General features: G+C 46.1%; 1 protein-coding gene across 4 annotated transcripts in view; it reads right to left on the bottom strand.

Moving 5' to 3' along the window:
• Window positions 1-18,381, bottom strand: part of PHLPP1 (PH domain and leucine rich repeat protein phosphatase 1) — a 159,885-nt gene that overhangs the window by 5,422 nt on the left and 136,082 nt on the right. For 2 of the 4 annotated variants that reach the window (XR_013841117.1, XR_013841118.1), the window contains exons 12-17: window positions 18,011-18,173; window positions 15,638-15,768; window positions 11,016-11,120; window positions 8,152-8,346; window positions 5,342-5,570; window positions 1,501-2,693 (exon numbers count right to left, since the gene is read on the bottom strand). Coding sequence is in view for 1 of the 4 variants with exons in the window: in XM_079984895.1 (XP_079841021.1) it covers window positions 1,554-2,693; window positions 5,342-5,570; window positions 8,152-8,346; window positions 11,016-11,120; window positions 15,638-15,768; window positions 18,011-18,173 (1,963 nt within the window). In the remaining 3 variants the exon portion in view is untranslated. Of the gene's footprint in view, window positions 1-314; window positions 2,694-5,341; window positions 5,571-8,151; window positions 8,347-11,015; window positions 11,121-15,637; window positions 15,769-18,010; window positions 18,174-18,381 lie in introns of those variants that run through there. The other 2 variants (XR_013841119.1, XM_079984895.1) reach the window with 2 other exon arrangements.

The following is an 18,381-nucleotide window of genomic DNA, read 5'->3' as shown; positions in this document are numbered from 1 at the left end:
TCACAACATTTTGTTCTCCCTGCAATATGCACACACTGCTTCAATATCTCTCACATCCTGCACACAATACCTTGGAAGCAAAACTTATATTAGCAATGTGGAATCCCCCCCCCAAATAATAATAATAATAATAATAATAATAATAATAATAATAATAATAATGATAATAATAATAATTCAACACTGGGATCTTTTCAAGAGTTTTACAGAGGACAATGCCATGCCAGATTATATCTATTTAATGCTGCCATAAGGAATTCTGAGAACCCAACTCCGCCGGCATCGGACAGCAAGCATATACCGCAGACTTCAAGTATTTGTAAATTTTCGTATTTATTATAACAAAAATTATGACATGTTCATTTGTGCATTCTTCTTTTAATATAACTCTTGGTATGTAAATGATCTACAGTAAATGAACTCTATACAATCATGCTGGTTGTGGCAGCAGGGAGGAACACACACAAAAATGTGCCTGCGAAAGAGTTAATGGTGAAGAAGAAGACAAAAAATAAAAAATTAAGTAACTCAGGTGTTTGTGGCCCAACATCCGCCTAATTCCTACACTCCTGCTAAATTTATTATGGAGTCGTAGCCCAAAGAACCAATCACTTAGGGGCAATTCCACACATGAGCAAACATACTGTTGGTGACTTTGGCTCAGCCAGCCAATGGCGGCCATAGACACGATGGGCCAACGCTCTCCAAACCAGCTAACTCTGCTGGGAGACCCTCAGAGCTCCTACGATCTCCAAGCTTGGTTGTATCGCATGTCGGCGGAGGGAGCTTTTGACATACATGCGAAAGCACCCCGTGGGGTTGGGGATTCGGGGTGGGGGAGACAAACTATCAGTTCGTCAGGTTGCGTCCTCCTGCCGAGACTACAAAAAACGTTTAAAGCATCACTATACAACACTGAGTTATTTACAGGAATTTCCCAATCAGCTGTTCTCTCAGAGAAAATTAGTGAATCTCAGTGACTTAAAGTCACCTGAAAGAGTAAAAGCAACTCCTAGGAGTTAGTCTCCATAATTCTACAAATGTCTATCCATTTTCAAGACCAAAAAAGCCTTTTTTTTCTCTCAAAGAAATACAGTATTACAATATTACTTAATCATTTAGCACTGGCAATACTGCCCTGTGTTTTCCAAACAAACCAAGGGAGGGGGGGAAAGAACGATTTTAAAAAATATTACATCAACGTCATCCTCAGTTTTCTCTGCAATATATTAAACCTTTTATTCTTATTTTTCTTTGCTTTTTTTTTACATCTGATATGTTAAGGAAGGGGAAGAGTTAAACTAGTTCAATTCTAACTGGTGAAACATCACTAGAAGAGAGGGGGAAGGGAGGGAATAATCTGTGATTATTACAGCTAACAAACAGGGAGAAGCAGCTGCAGTTCTCAGTAGAGGGGGAAGTGTCTGGAAGAGAAATTGGAACCAAAAAACCCCCCTCTCTCTTTTTCTCCCCTCCCTACCCTGCTAGTGTAATACAAACCTAACGAGCCTTCATGCTCTCAGTGTCCGGTCAGCTTATTTTGTCAAGCTCGGTCATAGCGGCGTGTCGTAATAATCTGGCAGCTGGTCCATCTGGTATTGCCGCTGTTGTTGCTGTTGTTGTTGTTGCTGCTGCTGCTGTTGTTGTTCGTGGTGTTGCTTCATTATCTCCTTGACCTCCTCTTCCAGCTCCGGCGGGATAATGAACTGATCGTCGGGATCTGGCTGAGCCGGGGCTGCAAAGTACCCCCCAGTTTTCCTGAGCGGCGCGTCGGCCGCCACTTCGATGAGGTTGTGGCTCCTCTCCTGAGGGGCTACGGAGCCGTTGCCTCGCCGGCGCCCGATGGTCCCCGTGGCCAAAGGGTCGGCCTTGCGGAGGAGGCAGGTCTCGTCTTCGTTGGCGCTGATGACGATGCCCTCGTCGCTGGCCTCCACGGGGGCCTGCAGCAGCAGGAGCTTCTCCTTGGCGCGGCCGCAGTGGATGTCCACCTCCACTTCCACCCGGCTGCCGTTGGAGAAGACGCCTTCGATGGGCTCCTCGTCGTCGCTGTCGAGCCCGTTGTCCGAAAAGGCGCTGGAGAAGGTGGCGCTGGACAGCTGCCTCTGGAAAGAGTTGGAGAGGCAGACCGGGTGGAGCATGCAGCGCTGCTCGCTGGGGTAGGCCGGGCTGTTCTCGTTCATGGTTACCTGAGGGGGCTCGTCAGAGGCCGTGGACCCCACCTCACTGCTCATTTCGGAGGTCGAGATCTCGCTGCTGATCTCGGAGGCCATGCCGCTGCTGGAGGAGGGCATCCCCAGGGCGTCCGAAGGCTTGTCTTTGATGACCACGTTGACCGACTGGGGGAAGATGCCCGGGCTGGGAGGGGGGACGCCATTGAGCTCGCAGCAGCAGAAGCTGTCCTCGGTGACGTTGAGCTGGACCACCACAGCGCTGAGGCTGTCGTTGCAGCCGTAGCTCTGGGCCAACGTGCAGAGCTTCTTGGCGGCTCCCAGAGCGTCGGGGACGTTCCTGACGGCTTCCACGGCTTCTTCAACGGAAAGGCTGTCCCAGAGGCCTTTGCTGCCCAGAATGAAGAATTCGTCCTGAGGAGTCAACGTGATGGACTGCACGTGAGGGCGAGGAACCACGCTCGGGTGAAGGAAGGTGTACCCCAAGATCCTCGTCGAGTCCGTCACGCCATTCACTTTGCCGTCCTGGAAAGGAGGAGGATACATCTCATTATGGCGAACGGTTGGATTGTTAACCATACAGGCTGGCTTGGGGTAGGGGAGCCAAGGGGGATTACCAAGTGAGCTTTTGCAAAACCTTCATTCTCCTGCTGAAGGGCATGAGAAAATACATTACTACATCAGCAAGCAATGGAACTGAGTTCAGGATCCTGGAGGTTGTATCCAACTAGGTTCTACTTGAGAGTAAACCAACTGAAATTAATGGATCCAATTGCCCACTAACTTCAGTGCATTTACTCTGAGCAGGACTAGCATTGGCCACAGCCCTGGAGCTGTCGGTTCCTCCTCTCTCGCTCATCATTTAGGCCCAGTGTGCCAATACTATCATCTGAGACAACAGATTAAAAGTTGCTATCCTATTCTGATAGTAAAGAACCAAGGAAGGGAACAGGGGGTGTTTGCTTCCACCTGACATGGCCCACTTTCCTGTCGCAGGAGCCTTCATGATGGAGCACCTGCTACAAGGGGGATTTCTGGACTTGAATCCGACACCCACCCCGCCCTGGGAGGAAAAAGCCTACTGTCATCAGTTTGGGGGCTACTTTGCAATAGCAACTGGCCTGCCTCTAAACTTTAGGCTCGCTTAAATTTCTTTGGTATATTTTGAATGAATGGTTAATCGTGGAACTGTCAGCGTGACAGCGATAATGTAAATTTAATTATGCATTCCATTTATGGTGTTGTCTTTAGAGTCATTTTCTGTAAACACCTCTGAGCACAAATCTGCAGGAAACTCAGCATATAAGAAACCGACTACTCGGCGTCACAATGGAACAAACATGGCAGCACGTGCCTGGGCAGAGACACAGAAAAATGCTTCATCTTTCGGCCAAGGTATGCTAGGATGGTCGGCGGTTATCTGACAGGAGGCCTACAGGACAAATTTGTTTCATCTACGTGGCCTCTAAATAGCGTGTTGGAAAGGACTCCACTCACAAACGATAATCTGCTCCAGCTCCCTTCGGGGGTTGACATAAAATGTGCACACACTGTAGTGTATGTGAAAAACTGAGGGATGGGTTTGGCTAAATCTCCTCCTCAACCACACCAAGCCAAAATTATTCATCTTCATTGGCAAGGCGGGAAACGACACATTTCTATCAAGCCTGCAAGCTGCCACGAGAAGAAGGTGTTGGTGTGTGGAATCCTATTTGTTTTCAGTCGGCTGCCCTGGAGTGGAAATGTTTTCCGCACGCCCCAGTTCCTTAACTACATTTCCTCTTTAGATACGACATTTCCCAAAGCGAGGTGGATTAACATCTGAGGGGAGGGGTGTGTGGAGACGCCGTTAAAAATACAAGTCTTGGAGAAATCAATGCCATGTATGTATTTAAATCCCAAGCTACTGGCTGGCTTATGATCCAAGCAAGTCGAGATAAGAGGAGTTTATTAGCCCACGGGTGCTGGTGCGAGCAGACAAAAAAATGAGGATGAGAAAGCAAAAGGGAGTTGGGGGGGGGGAGAGGTATAAATGGAGGAAGTCTCTTAAAATTAAGTAGGACCTTGTATACCCGATGAGCTTTAAATGCTATAAATAGTATCACCAAGAATGTGATATACAAACAGTGGGAAGATGCGAAGTCTTGTAAGCAAAATACTATGTCACACATTGCTGGATGCAGAGTTGAGTAGAAATAGCGTGTTTTTGCTTGAAAGGCTTGCATCCAGTGTGTGCCGCCTCTATCTCCTCAACTAATCCAGAATGCAGCAGCCAGACTGGTGACTGGGAGTGGCCACCGAGACCATATAACACCGGTCTTGAAAAACCTACATTGTTTCCAGGCACAATTCAAAGTGTTGGTGCTGACCTTTAAAGCCCTAAACGGCCTTGGCCCAGTATACCTGAAGGAGCGTCTCCACCCCCATCGTTCTGCCCGGACACTGAGGTCCAGTTCAGGGGGCCTTCTGGCAGTTTTCTCACTGTGGGAAGTGAGAAGTGAGAACCAGGCAGCGGGCGTTCTTGGTAGTGGAACGCCTTCCCAGCAGATGTCAAGGAAATAAACAACTACCTGACTTTTAGAAGACATCTGAGGGCAGCCCTGTTTAGGGAAGATTTCAATGTTTGATATTTTATCGTGTTTTTAATGTTCTGTTGGGAGCTGCCCAGAGTGGCTGGAGAAACCCAGCCAGATGGGCGAGGTATGTATGTATAAATTTATTATTATTATTATTATTATTATTATTATTATTATTATTATTACCAAGCTCACCCTCACCCTGCTTGGGAAATGCTTTGCATGCTAAGTAAGGGCAGCACTTCCTCTTTAAGGAAGACAGGCCGCCACGAACCTCTTCATATTTTAAGCTGCTGCTTCGGTGCCATTACCTCCCTTTCAGCTACAGCTGGAAATTTGTGCAAAAAACAGAAAGGAATCCTGTCCGGGGCATTCCGGCACAGCTTTGGAAAGGGGAGCAACCTATATGCTCATGCTCAGCACGAGACTCTGAATCTCAGGGCTGTGGGTTCGAGTTCTACGTTGGGCAAAAAGACTCATGCACTGCAGGGCATTGGAGTGGGTGGCCCCTGTGATTCCTCCCCTTCCAACCCTATGATTCTGTGATTCTATAGGGCCTCCCCCCCCCCACTCCAGTTTAGCAACTCGATTCCTTACTTCTGTGATGATGGCCTTATGCTGCTTGATCCTCCTCAACTCTTCTTCGCAGTTCATCATGTAAGACCTGGATAAAGGCAGAGGTTTTCCGTTCCTGCAGAGAACAGATTGGCACTTCCCCACATTCGCAGAGGTTAACGTGAAGCATCCGCCTGGGTCTATCGGGTCATGCTTGATATGGCAAAGGACAGCAGAGCCTCCAAGCTTTTGCCCAGCAGTTCCAAGTTTCCTAAGGGTTCCAAGGAAGACAACATTGGCAAAACAAGTGGAATCAGGTTCAACGCAAGTGTCGGTTCTCGCGCTTCGGCAGAGAAAGATAGGAACACCTTGAGGCTCTCCGTGGGGCATACTGGGAGAGGCGGTCCCATAGGTACGAAGGTCCTAGGCCGTGACATAAATGGGAAGAGGATAAAAATAATAGAATAATATAGAATAATATAATAATAGAACCGCCGCCAGAATTTCATGTGAAATTTAGGGCGCCCACTTTTAACGAACTACAGAAGCAAATTTGCAAGTCAGAAAAAAGCATTTTGGAAAGTCTAGAATGTTTCTGGGGTGGTGGTGGGAAGCCCTGAACTTCTATTAGGTTAGGGGTGGGCAACCTCAGACCGTTATGGACAAGCAAGATCACCTGACATCAGGTGTGGGCAGGTAAAAAGGAGCCTGGGCGAAAAGGGGCTTCTGATATGCCCTACAATCAGTTGACCACTGGGATTTCAAATCACAGAACAGGGCTCTTTGCATGGGGCTTCAAAGTGCGTATGATCAGCTGATTGTCGTGGCTTCAAAGTGCAATGTGAGATCAGATGACTGACAGGTGAGCAGCCACACACACCTGTCAGATTTGGCCCAGATCCAGCCCCCCACTGCTGTATTGTGGGGAGGGGGAGCTCAGAAAGGGAGTATTATTTTCCAGTTATTCTAGTTCTTTTTATACTCCTTTTCAAAGCAACTGGAGGCAATAAACTTTCTTTAGAGAGTAGGAAAAAAATAAGTCTTGTTGCATGGAACTAAAGAAGAGTTGACACATGGATTTGTGAGTTGGCCCAGGCAATGATTTAAGTTTCATATTAATGGCAACTCTTAAAATTTGGCCTTTTCAAGTCGTCTCAGGATTGCCAAGCCTACATTAAATCTATACAAAAGCATTTCTTTCTTTTTCTTCCCAAAAGCCACTTTGGGCTTCAATTTAAACAATTTATCTTTGATGAATCAGTCTGGGCTAATACTCACATGGGCTGCAATGCAGTTAGTCAATTGTAAATAAAGTAATTCATGTTTGATCCTTTCTGAAGTTTTATATTGCGGGGGGCGGGGGGGGGGATACAGGAAGAAGTAAATGGCATTTATCTTTATAACGTCTTTAAAGTCCTTAGGATTAGGCTCTGGGAAATTTAATGGAGAAAGCAGGCTGGGACAAACAGCAATGGAGCAAAACTGCTGCTGACCCATTTCTGTCTCTGCTCAGCAGAAGAAGAAGAAGAAGAGTTTGGACTTGATATCCCGCCTTTCACTCCCCTTAAGGAGTCTCAAAGCAGCTAACATTCTCCTTTCCCTTCCTCCCCCACAACAAACACTCTGTGAGGTGAGTGGGGCTGAGAGACTTCAAGGAAGTGTGACTAGCCCAAGGTCACCCAGCAGCTGCATGTGGAGGAGCGGAGACGCGAACCTGGTTCACCAGATTACGAGTCCACCGCTCTTAACCACTATACCACACTGGCTCTACAGAAAGTACAGAAGCAGCAGCAAGGTAATTCCACTTGGTGGGGGAAATGGTTACCTGCTTCTGCTCTGTGGTATCTGTGGGTATTTGGCACTGGCAGATTAAAATGAGAGGCTCGCATCCATAGCAATGCTAAGTAACTGTCCCATCAGAGCAAGGAATTTGACTTGTGCAATGGGGACAACCTCCTCTCCTCCTGCCGCCATCCCCTAAATCTCTTCTAGGGGAGCTCTGAAGGGGAGGGCACAGGGTGAAGAGAGGGAGCAGTCCCATGGCTCCCATGGAAATATTTCCACTGATGGGGTGGCTACGTTAAACACAAGCCGGTGTGTTATTTTTATCTTCCTCCCATTTATGTTACTAGGTAAAGGTAAAGGGACCCCTGACCATTAGGTCCAGTCGTGGCCGACTCTGGGGTTGCGGCGCTCATCTCGCTTTATTGGCCAAGGGAGCCGGCGTACAGCTTCCGGGTCATGTAGCCAGCATGACTAAGCCGCTTCTGGCGAACCAGAGGAGCTCATGGAAACGCCGTTTACCTTCCCGCCAGAGCGATACCTATTTATCTACTTGCACTTTGACGTGTTTTTGAACTGCTAGGTTGGCAGGAGCTGGGACTGAGCAACGGGAGCTCACCCCGCCGCGAGGATTCAAACCACCAACCTTCTGATCGGCAAGTCCTAGGCTCTGTGGTTTAACCCACAGCGCCACCCACGTTCCTATTCATGTCACTACTCTGCAACTAAAGTGAAGGTGGTCTCAGAACCTGGGGTAGCTCTGATAAAAAAGGGAAAGTCTGGTAACAGCAGCCAAATCTTTTTGAAAAGACACCATCACTGCTGGTCTTTTCCAGAATATGTAACCACTAGGGGTTGCTGCTGCTGCTACTGGGTGTTTTCCCAGATTGCATCTGCAGTCTGCGTAAGAGTACGGTGATAGATTTTTTTCAGTGGCACTGCATGAGGAACTGCCAAGTTTCGAATCAGACCAGAAAAAGTAAACAAACTTATTCAAAGAGTTTTGGGATGGCTGGGTTTGTCCAGTGTCACGAGGAAGATGCCTGCAAGCTTTGAGCCACAAAACTGACCTCTGCATTACAATGAAAGTGTTGATCATGTACTCCTCTTCGCTCTTTGTTTTTTGCAGCTCCTCGGCCAAGATGTCGCTCATGGTACACTGCAAGAGGTAAGGCACTTCCACGTTGCGGTCCCCGTCAAAGACGCCGTAGAGGGCCTCCCGGTTGTCGCAGAAGTTGTTGGCGGAAAGAGCCGCCACGCACAGCCTGTGTAAGAAAGCAAAAAGAAAATGGGGTTTAACAAAAAAATTCACTTCCCACGGCAAATTTCCCACGTAACATTTGCAAAGCCAGGTCATCAAACTCTTCAACCCCCACTCCTTTTGTGGATTACGAAAACAAATTCATTCAATACCCAGGTCTATTGAGACTCTTGTAGGGTGTGTTGAACTTTTCAACTTCCAAATTCCAAAAATGAGGGGTGCTAAAATTTGTCCTAGGGACAAATTAAACCACAGAGCCTAGGACTTGCCGATCAGAAGGTTGGCAGTTCGAATCCCCGCAACAGGGTGAGCTCCTGTTGCTCGGTCCCAGCTCCTGCCAATCTAGCAGTTCGAAAGCATGTCAAAGTGCAAGTAGATAAATAGGTACCACTCCGGCGGGAAGGTAAACGGTGTTTCCATGTGCTGCTCTGGTTCGCTAGAAGCGGCTTAGTCATGCTGGCTACATGACCCGGAAGCTGTACGCCGGCTCCCTTGGCCAATAAAGCGAGATGAGCGCCGCAACCCCAGAGTCGGTCACAACTGGACCTACTGGTCAGGGGTCCCTTTACCTTTACCTTGAAATTTGTTGTATAACTTGGGAATCCAAAATATATACTGGTAAAATGAATATGCTTGGTAAGTAAAACTAAAAATGACTGCCATGTACTTGCAGTTATATTATATGTTACATTTTCTTTTCTACCCAAGTTACTCACAATGCCCGCCAAACGCTTCTTTGGGGAATGAGCAACACTGAAGATGCACAGGTGATACTGAGAGACACACAGAAATGAGGCCAAACAAGTGGTCAAAGAACAGGGCCGCTACCTGCAGTTTTGACCAGAGAATGGTGGGAAATGAGCTGGTTTGGATCACTGGCTCTGCAGCCTGTCTGCCCTTACTATTTGGTGTTGACTGATACTTTGCAAGACAAGCAACAGCAGGCTTTGCCTATGTCTTACTACAGAGAGGATGGTGCACCTGCAAGGCGAAATTAATGCAGTAATCTTTTTACGATGGCCTCAGTGCTGCATGCACCTTGCCACCATATCAGCTGAGGGACTGCAAACTATTCATGCCGACTTTACTGACGGGTGTGGAACAGTTTTCTTTTGTTTCTAGGCATACATGGAGGTCAGATCAGCAGCTGCAATTCTACACCAGCCCAGATCGACATAACATTAAGCGAGTCACAAACAAATGAGGAGTCCTTGCTTGGGGAGGGCGGTTGGGTGTTTTGAACACAGATAACTGAGCGGCAAGACCTGCTCCCTGACCCCCTCGCACAGGCTGCACCCCTGAGGCAGACGAGACCAGCTTTCCAGCTAATCCTCTGAGCTAAGTGGGATTGATTCTGCTGCAGATGCCTTTACGGATGGGGCGATTAAAGTGCGTGAGAGACTTGCCGCAAGCAGGTCGCATCTTTTCTACATATTCACCACACTCTGCTGCTGTAGGTTGGATAAGCAAAGAAAAACCCAAATCTCTGCGGCCAACTTGGAAAAAGATACAAGCAGAAGTACCCTCCGGTGTCAGGCATGCATCATAAAATGTCTTGAACAGAGCAAGGGCTTTAATTTAAAGCAAATATTACAGGTCCAGAGGTAGAGTACATGCAGGTAAAGTAAAAAGGTGAAAGGACTCCAGTCAAAGGCGACTTTGGGGTTGTGGCGCTCAACTCGCTTTCAGGTCAAGGGAGCCGGTGTTTGGCTATAGACAGCTTTCTGGGTCACGTGGCCAGCAGGACTAAATTGCTTCTGGTGCAACAGAACACCGTGATGGAAACCAGAGTGCACAGAAACGCTGTTTACCTTCCCACCACTGCGGTACCTATTTATCTACTTGCACTGGTGTGCTTTCGAACTGCTAAGTTGGCAGGAACTGGGACAGAGCAACAGGAGCTCACCCCGTCACGGGGATTCGAACTGCCGGCCTTCTGATCAGTAAGAGGCCCAGTGGTTTAAACCACAGTGCCACCCGTGTGGCATGCACTGCATTCCAAAGGCCCTATATTCAATTCGTAGCATCTCTTGCCTGATACCCTGGAGAGCTGCTGCCTGCCAGTGCAGACAGTATTGAACTAGGTGCTTCAAGGGCCTAGCTCAATGCAAGAAGCTTCCTAGGTCCCAGAGAGGAGGGGATGCTTAGGATCATGAACTGTGGGTGTGGGATGAATCGGTGGAAAATGTTGGACTGAATAGGGATAGTTGAGAGGGCCGCTTAGACGTAAGACAAGGGTTTGGGAAAAGATGGAAGAGAGGACCTCTTGCGGACAGGACATACTGTATTTTTTGCTCTATAAAACTCACTTTTTCCCTCCTAAAAAGTAAGGGGAAATGTGTGTTCGTCTTATGCAGCGAATGCAGGCTGCGCAACTATCCCAGAAGGCAGAACAGCAAGAGGGATCGCTGCTTTCGCCGTGCAGCGATCCCTCTTGTTGTTCTGGCTTCTGAGATTCAGAATATTTTTTTTCTTGTTTTCATCCTCCAAAAACTAGGTGCGTCTTATAGAGCGAAAAATACGGTACATTAGTTACCCAAAAATATGCACACCGTTTTTCTACTTAATTATATAGACTCTTCCATCATATACTGGATTGCTTGCATAGAAGGCCCTGTGGAGAGGAAATACACTTCTCTTTTCCATATAAACTCTCTCTATATTTATCCTTACTTGTTCTTAACTCCCGAGGCTTCCGTGTAACCATGGCTCCACACGGCTGGGGCTCCTGAGGCATCTCCGGCTGAAGGCTGGTCAATCTTGAAGCAACGGATGTTACTGCAATGAGAAGCAAACCCCGCAAAGAATTAATGCTTCAAATGCCAAGCGTATAACAGTCTGAATGTTCCTTCTCTCTTACTGCATTCTATTCCCTATACTTAAAAGTTGCTTTTTTAGGAGGCAACAGTTTTGAGTCCCTATCTACAGAAAGGGGGAAACAGGCAGGCATTTAGTCATTACCGTGCCCTTTACTCGGTTATTTCTTTTGCAAAAGCAGTGCTGTTGAACATGAGAGAATTTTTTAAAATGGAGGGAACAAGGATTTGCCTGGATACTGCATTGCAAAAAATAATAATACAGAGATAAACATGATTTCCACCCCTAACTTTGAGATATTTGCACATTACGTTCACAGTGTAGCGTTTTGCCAAGTTTTGATTATGCTTCTGCTAAGATGTATTATCTTTGGTGTTCAGCCAACGGCGGCTCACAGACTCTCGCTTGTTCAGATAGAGATCCACTTGCCCAACAATCTTATCTCCCTGCAGGAAAAAAAAACACCACCCACGGCTGCTGCAAACCTTATGTTGGTCTTACATGGCAGCAATCGCCTGACAGTCACCACTGAAGGCTCCTATCACCTGCAATTTTTTCTAGGAGGAAAAGCTCTCCCTGAAACTGTGCTACTTTCACATCTACCCATTCTCCTGAACACCAAGTAGTCTTTTTTACGCATGGAAAACTGTAGATTCTTCAGCATATTGTAACCCTATCAATCTTCCACTCCCTTCCTGCTCCTTTCAAATAAACTATATAACCCCAGGAGCAGTTAACCTTTGGTCTGAATTTCTGGGCATATGAAGCAGAAGGGAGGTTGATGTGGCCTTCAGACTTAATTCAGTCACGTACAGAGTGTGTGTGTGTGTGTGTGTGTGTGTGGACACACATGTGATACCCAAGAAGAAAAGGGGCGACAGATCTGGGCGACTGCCCAATTGCTACGTGCTCCAGCACTGCGACAGTTCAGAGGACAACACGTGTCCCTTTAAAAGCTCCATAGGTATATGAATAAAGGATATATGTGGAGAAATCAAGAGTTGCCGCTACGTTAATATTCCATTCTGACACCAACCTCCAGAAGTGGCTATGAAACTTAAGAAGGCCCCGTAATGAGAAAGAAGGTTCTTTCTATCATATTGTGGTGGTCTTGTAGTAAGGTCAAAGCTTACTGGGAAATGATATATAATGAAATGAAAAGGATGTTTAAAATAACCTTTGTAAAAAGACCAGAAGCTTTTCCTTCGGGAATTATAGGGACAGAACTGCCCAAAATGTATAGAAACTTATTCATGTATGCTACTACACCAGCAAGAATGTTACTTGCCCCAAAATGGAAAGAAGCAGAAGTCCCAGTAAAGGAAGAATTGATACAAAAACTTAATGGAATATGCAGAAATGGCGAAACTTACCGGAAGAATAAGAAATCTTTTTATAAAAGAATGGAAATGGTTTGTTGAATATTTACAGATAAATTATAAACAGATAAAAACATTAGCAGGATTATTGTAACAACCTTTGCAATTTTATAAGAGTATATATATAAAAAAGATGAATAAATGAGCAAATAAAGTTAATTTGGATATGCAAAAGATATTAAATAAAAACTAATTTAAGGAACCACAGAAAGAGGGGGATGGAAGTCAAGTTTTGAAATGTCAAAATGAATGTAAAATTAGTGAAATGTGTAAACTTTAAAACTATAAATTACATACATACATACATATATACATACACACACACACACACACACACACACACCTACCTAAGAAGACCCCCTGCTTGATCAAACCAAAGTCTTGGACAACCATGAGACGCCCAAATGCAAGACATGAGCGCAATAGCCCTCTCTCACTGTTGCTGCTGGGAAGCCTATTTTCTGATCCTGGAGGCAGCATATAACTGTCACAACAAGTATGTTACACTGTTGACCCACGTAACTTTATGGGGAGCCAAAGAATGTCAAGGTGTGCCTCTTCCCTGCATAGCCCTGGCCCTGGGTTCTAATTTCTTTACCCTGCAAGGGCACGATGGAACATCATGCAAAGGTGGCATATTATCTGGCCCTGAAGACAAGTGGGACAGAAGTAAAGGAAGAGTACAAGAGTCAAGGAACCTGAGGAAAGGACTGGAAACAAAGGCACGACTGGCTGGCAGCAGGCAGGACTGCAGCAGGCCGAGACAGGCTTTGCAGCGGATGTGGACTTCCAGGAAGGATTTTGAGAAAAATAGCTTAGCGAATTGAACGGGAAAGGCTGTGTTCTTTGCAGTTAGCATTATGGCAACTGTAATTCACACAGGACGTGTTTTTACAAGTTTGCAAGGAGGCTCAGAGGAGGCAAGGCAGATGTTTACAAAGAGTGAGGAAAGTGATCTCTGAAAAGATTCTCCTCGCCCTCCCCCCCCCCCGCCGCCTTTAAAAGAAGATATGAACTTGCTGACAATTTCACCCTTTGAAACCTCCAGGTTACAAAGGGCATTTAAGGCTTGCTCACAGCTTCAGAGTGTTCCTAGGAGGCAGGAGGCAGGAGGAGGAAGAAAGCCTCAGCGTTACTTGATTGCGCCATGAGAAACTCTATTGTGCAATTTGAGAATCAATTAAAAAAAAACAGTAGCAGCAGCTATCTTCATCGGCATAAATGACAGCAATAAATTTCAGTGAAGGAGAACTTTGTCACAATGAGGCTTGAGGTCAGGAGTTGCTGAATTCAGATTGCACGGCAGTTAAAGAGGGACAAAAAGTGAAGAAACCTGGCTTTTTTCCTTGTTGAAAACCATACAACTTTTCAGGGTGTAAGAGACTGTGCGCACCAATCCCTCTTGCTCTCCTGGCTTCAGGGATAGCCACGCAAAGCCTCTAGAGCGAGGCAGGAGCGCCCCTGCCTCTTCGCTCAAGAGGCTTTGCGTTGCTTTCTTGTTTTCCTCCTCTAAAAACTAGGTGCGTCCTATGGTCGGGTGCGTCTTATAGAGCAAAAAAACAACAACGGTAGTCGTACCTTGGTTGTTGAATGCCTTGCGACTCAAACGTTTTGGCTCCCAAACGCCACAAACCCAGAAGTGCGTTTTCCGGTTTGCGAACGTTCTTTGGAACCCGAACATCTGATGCTGCTTCCGCAGTTTCCGTTTGAGTGCGGGAAGCTCCTGCACCCAATTGGAAGCCGTGCCTTGGTTTTCGAATGTTTTTAGAAGTCGAACGGACTTCCGGAACGGATTCAATTTGAGAACCAAGGTATGACTGTATTATTATCTAAGGGCTTCTTTTGCAAGCATCTGGAGTTCTCACTGTAAACTCCTGTACATAGAAGAAACTGCCATTTCTTGGCTTGTGGGGAAAGTACCCTCCTGATTAGTCTTAAGTTCAGCGTAACACGCCCCCCCCAACCCCAACCCTTACCTCCTGCAACATGGCTACATATTTATGACAATCAACTATATTCCCACCCCGATTCTCCAACTGCAAACTTCCTTTCTGCAAAAGTTCTTGGACAACTCATTCCTCCCTTGTCAACAGAAAGTATGCCCTTCCCCCAAATTGCTTGGTCTCCCTGTTCATTCTGGCATCTACGGTGGAACCAAAACAGTGCAGTGGTTAAGAGCTGTGGATTAGGGTTTGGGAGACCAGGGTTCAATCCTCACTCACTGAGTGGCCTTGGGCCAGTCACCATTTTTCTCAGCCCAACCTACCTTGCAGGGTTGGGTTGTTTTGAGGATAAAGGTACTGGTGGGGGGAGAGGAGAGGACCATGTACTCTGAGCTCCTTGAACGACAGGCAGGATATGAAATAAATATGCTGTATTTTTCGCTCTATAAGACGCACCAGACCACAAGACACATCTAGTTTTCGGAGGAGGAAAACAAGAAAAAAATATATTCTGAATCTCAGAAGCCAGAACAGCAAGAGGGATCGCTGCACAGTGAAAGCAGCAATCCCTCTTGCTGTTCTGGCTTCTGGGATAGCTGCACAGTCTGCATTTGCTCCATAAGACGCACACACATTTCCCCTTAATTTTTGGGAGGGAAAAAGTGAGTCTTATAGTGCAAAAAATACGGTATACTGGCAGGCATGGACGGATCAGGAGTGGGATGTTTTGAGTCTGGCATGGGGCACATTTTCTCTCCCTTCCCAGCTAGGTGGGGGAGCAGAACAGCTCTCTGGATCGAACAGAAAGATGGTAGCAGTAACAGATACAGTTGCTAGGTATGGAGAACAGGCCTTGAAACCTACCCCCATGACATGCACCAGAGGGTAATGGAAAGGGAAAAGAATGGCACTATTGGACTTCGGTTGCAAGAAACAAGCTGGAGATTTTGTGAGGGAGCTGCAGCAATCTGCATGACCAAAATGTTCCTGTCATTTAGCTAGTGTAGTAATAAAAGAAGGAACATTTCTCTCCCCATTCCCCAGACCAGTTTTCAAATGATGTGCACCTGATGTTTATATACTGGGTGTGTTTTCTTTCCTGAGTGCTTTGTGTACCCTTCTGCCTACCGTGTAATAAAGTTTGACTGTTCCTTACTTCAATAGCTCCAGGGTTTTGTGATCCAGGGCAAGTCTGGGGTTTCCAGTCAAGTCTAGTTCCTGCAGCTTCGGAGGCAAGTTTTCAGGTAACGTGACTTCAGTCAGCTCATTACAGCTCAGGTCCACACACTGAAGAATTGGAAAGAGAGAGAGAGAAGAGAAAACAATGAGTTCTCAGCCTGAATCCTCTGGCCTCGTCCATTTCTGGCTAAGTGGATGAAGTGGCAAGCCATTGTCTGGACTGTACCATGTCAGAAACCACATGTGGGAGGTCACATGATGGAAGACTCCTAGGAGAGCAGGTGTGTGACATTCTCACACAAGAGGCCATGTCTGGATGACCGTGTCACTGAGACGTGAACAAGCTGCACTGTTCTCTCTGGACAAGTGTTAAAACAAGCCTGCAAACCACGGTTTACCACCGCTTCCCACTTTGTCTGAAGCAGAAGCCTTCCGTTAATGAGCAAGTTTGGATATGAAGCCATGGTTTAAAGGTAGTTTAAAACCCTGGCTTGTTTGGGAGCTATTAACCATGGTTTCCCAGTTCTGACAACCGTGGTTTAATGTTGCTTCCTGGCTTGTTTCCCTGGTAACATGAATGGAGAAGTGAAGCAGCTGCATCTGGGTGCAAGAGGCTTATTAAACTATAGAGTGCAACTAGAAGAATCCCTTTTCCCTGACATCTAATTTTCTGTGTGTAAGAACGCTGCCGATTTTCACAAAGGAGCTTTATGTGTGAACCCACACCGACAGTCTGAAGTAGCACAGCCCAAAAACAGGTTTTTGAAGAACTGGGCCAAAGCCTCTCCTCTCCTCTAAGGAGTTACACAGCTGCTGTATCACAAAAGCACCAGGCACCTTTTTATAGACGCCACGACGTAAATTCTTTTGCAATATTTCACAGCATCACAAAACATTGATTAAAAATGTGTGATTTCTGTTCCCCCGACCTTCCAAACTTCACTCATGTTGCAAAACAAGCAGCGATCTGCCTGCTGTCTGTGTTATCAGGGTAATTCTTCTTAATTTGATGGAGCACATCCATATTAAGCAAGTTTTAATTAAAAGTAATATGAGTACATAGATGGGGCGAAGGAGTCCTCTTAATTTAGAGACAGCTGCTGGTGCCCACCTCTAGCCTGTAATAAAGGGAAGGCTATGCATTTAAAAGTGTGTTCAAAAGCTAGTCTGAGTTAAACAAACAAACAAAAAATTTAAAGCCACAAAGTAAAGGCAATTAATGGCAAAGAGCTGGAACACTGGCAAAGATATTTAACTATTTATTAGGTAGTATATTTATTTGTATTAAATTTGTATACCACCCGTCCCGTCATCCAAAAATCACAGAGCGGTTCCCAACATAAATGAGAATACTACCAAGTTGGGGGGGGGCAGAGAGAATAAAACAGGGAAATAACTTATTAATGATAAAATCCTAAAGCCTCTCAAATGAATCCTTTATTCTATTGCACTGCAGAGATGTGGAATGAATGAATATAGCCCATGCACGTAATTAAAGGCAATGTGACACAAATCCAAAACACACGACATAGCATTCAGAACATGAGTGGGAGAGACACAGCTTAAAAGCCACGTCCGACCTATTAAATTTCACTTTGTGGTCTTCAAACTTGAACCTTGGGAATGGACAGCATGTGACTCTTGGGAATGACTTTGTGGGTGATCTGGTGTTAAAGGTAAAGGTAAAGGAACCCCTGACCATTAGGTCCAGTTGTGACCAACTCTGGGGTTGCGGCGCTCATCTCGCTTTATTGGCCGAGGGAGCCGGCGTACAGCTTCTGTGTGGCCAGCATGACTAAGCCACGTCTGGCGAACCAGAGCAGCTCATGGAAACGCCGTTTACCTTCCCGCCAGAGCGGTACCTATTTATCTACTTGCACTTTGACGTGCTTTCAAACTGCTAGGTTGGGACCGAGCAGGGACCGAGCAACGGGAGCTCACCCCGTCGCAGGGATTTGAACCGCCGACCTTCTGATCGGAAAGTCCTAGGCTCTATGGTTTAACCCACAGCACCACCCGCATCGATCTGGTGTTAGAAGCTGGTAATTCTATGCAGCTAGTTGAAAAAAGATGGCTTGACCAGTTTGTTCTTCATCCCAGACATATCAATGCAAAATATCCCCATTTACACAGTGCTGGTATGTTGATAGATTTCCCCAGGGAATCTCTCTGCTTGGGTTCAGACAACACGGAAAATCAACGGTACTCTCTGAAACACTGCAGTGATCACATGACATGCTCACACCTTGACAATTTGGGCACGATGCTGTATTTCCACTGCAGGCTACCTTCAAAATACCTAAAAGGAGCTCTACGCAGGGCTCATACTTTTAAAAAACAAAACCTGTACCTTGATTTCACCAAGCTGCATGACCTCTGGGAAGACTTCGATACAATTGGAGTGTGCAATCACAGTATGCATGCGCCGACAGTTCATAATGGTTGTGGGGATAGATTTCAGTTTGTTTCCGCTAACGTCAATTTCTTCCAGCTCTTCAAGTTTGGCCATTTTACTACACACACACACACACACGAGAAAGGGAAGAGAAAGAAAAGAAGATGATAAGAAAATACACGTTTTGATTATTAGGAAGTACTCAGAAACTTTATGTTAAAAGCTGTTATTCTGAGATCAAAGGCAATTTCCTCCGAATGAATTGTTGCATGGCAACCTTTCAATGTGTGGCTGGCACAGAGAGCTCAGCAGTCTGAATTAGCATT

This window comes from Podarcis cretensis (genome assembly GCF_951804945.1).
Source record: "Podarcis cretensis genome assembly, chromosome: 7".
Lineage (NCBI taxonomy): Eukaryota > Metazoa > Chordata > Lepidosauria > Squamata > Lacertidae > Podarcis > Podarcis cretensis.
This window is presented reverse-complemented; position numbering and strand designations above follow the sequence as displayed.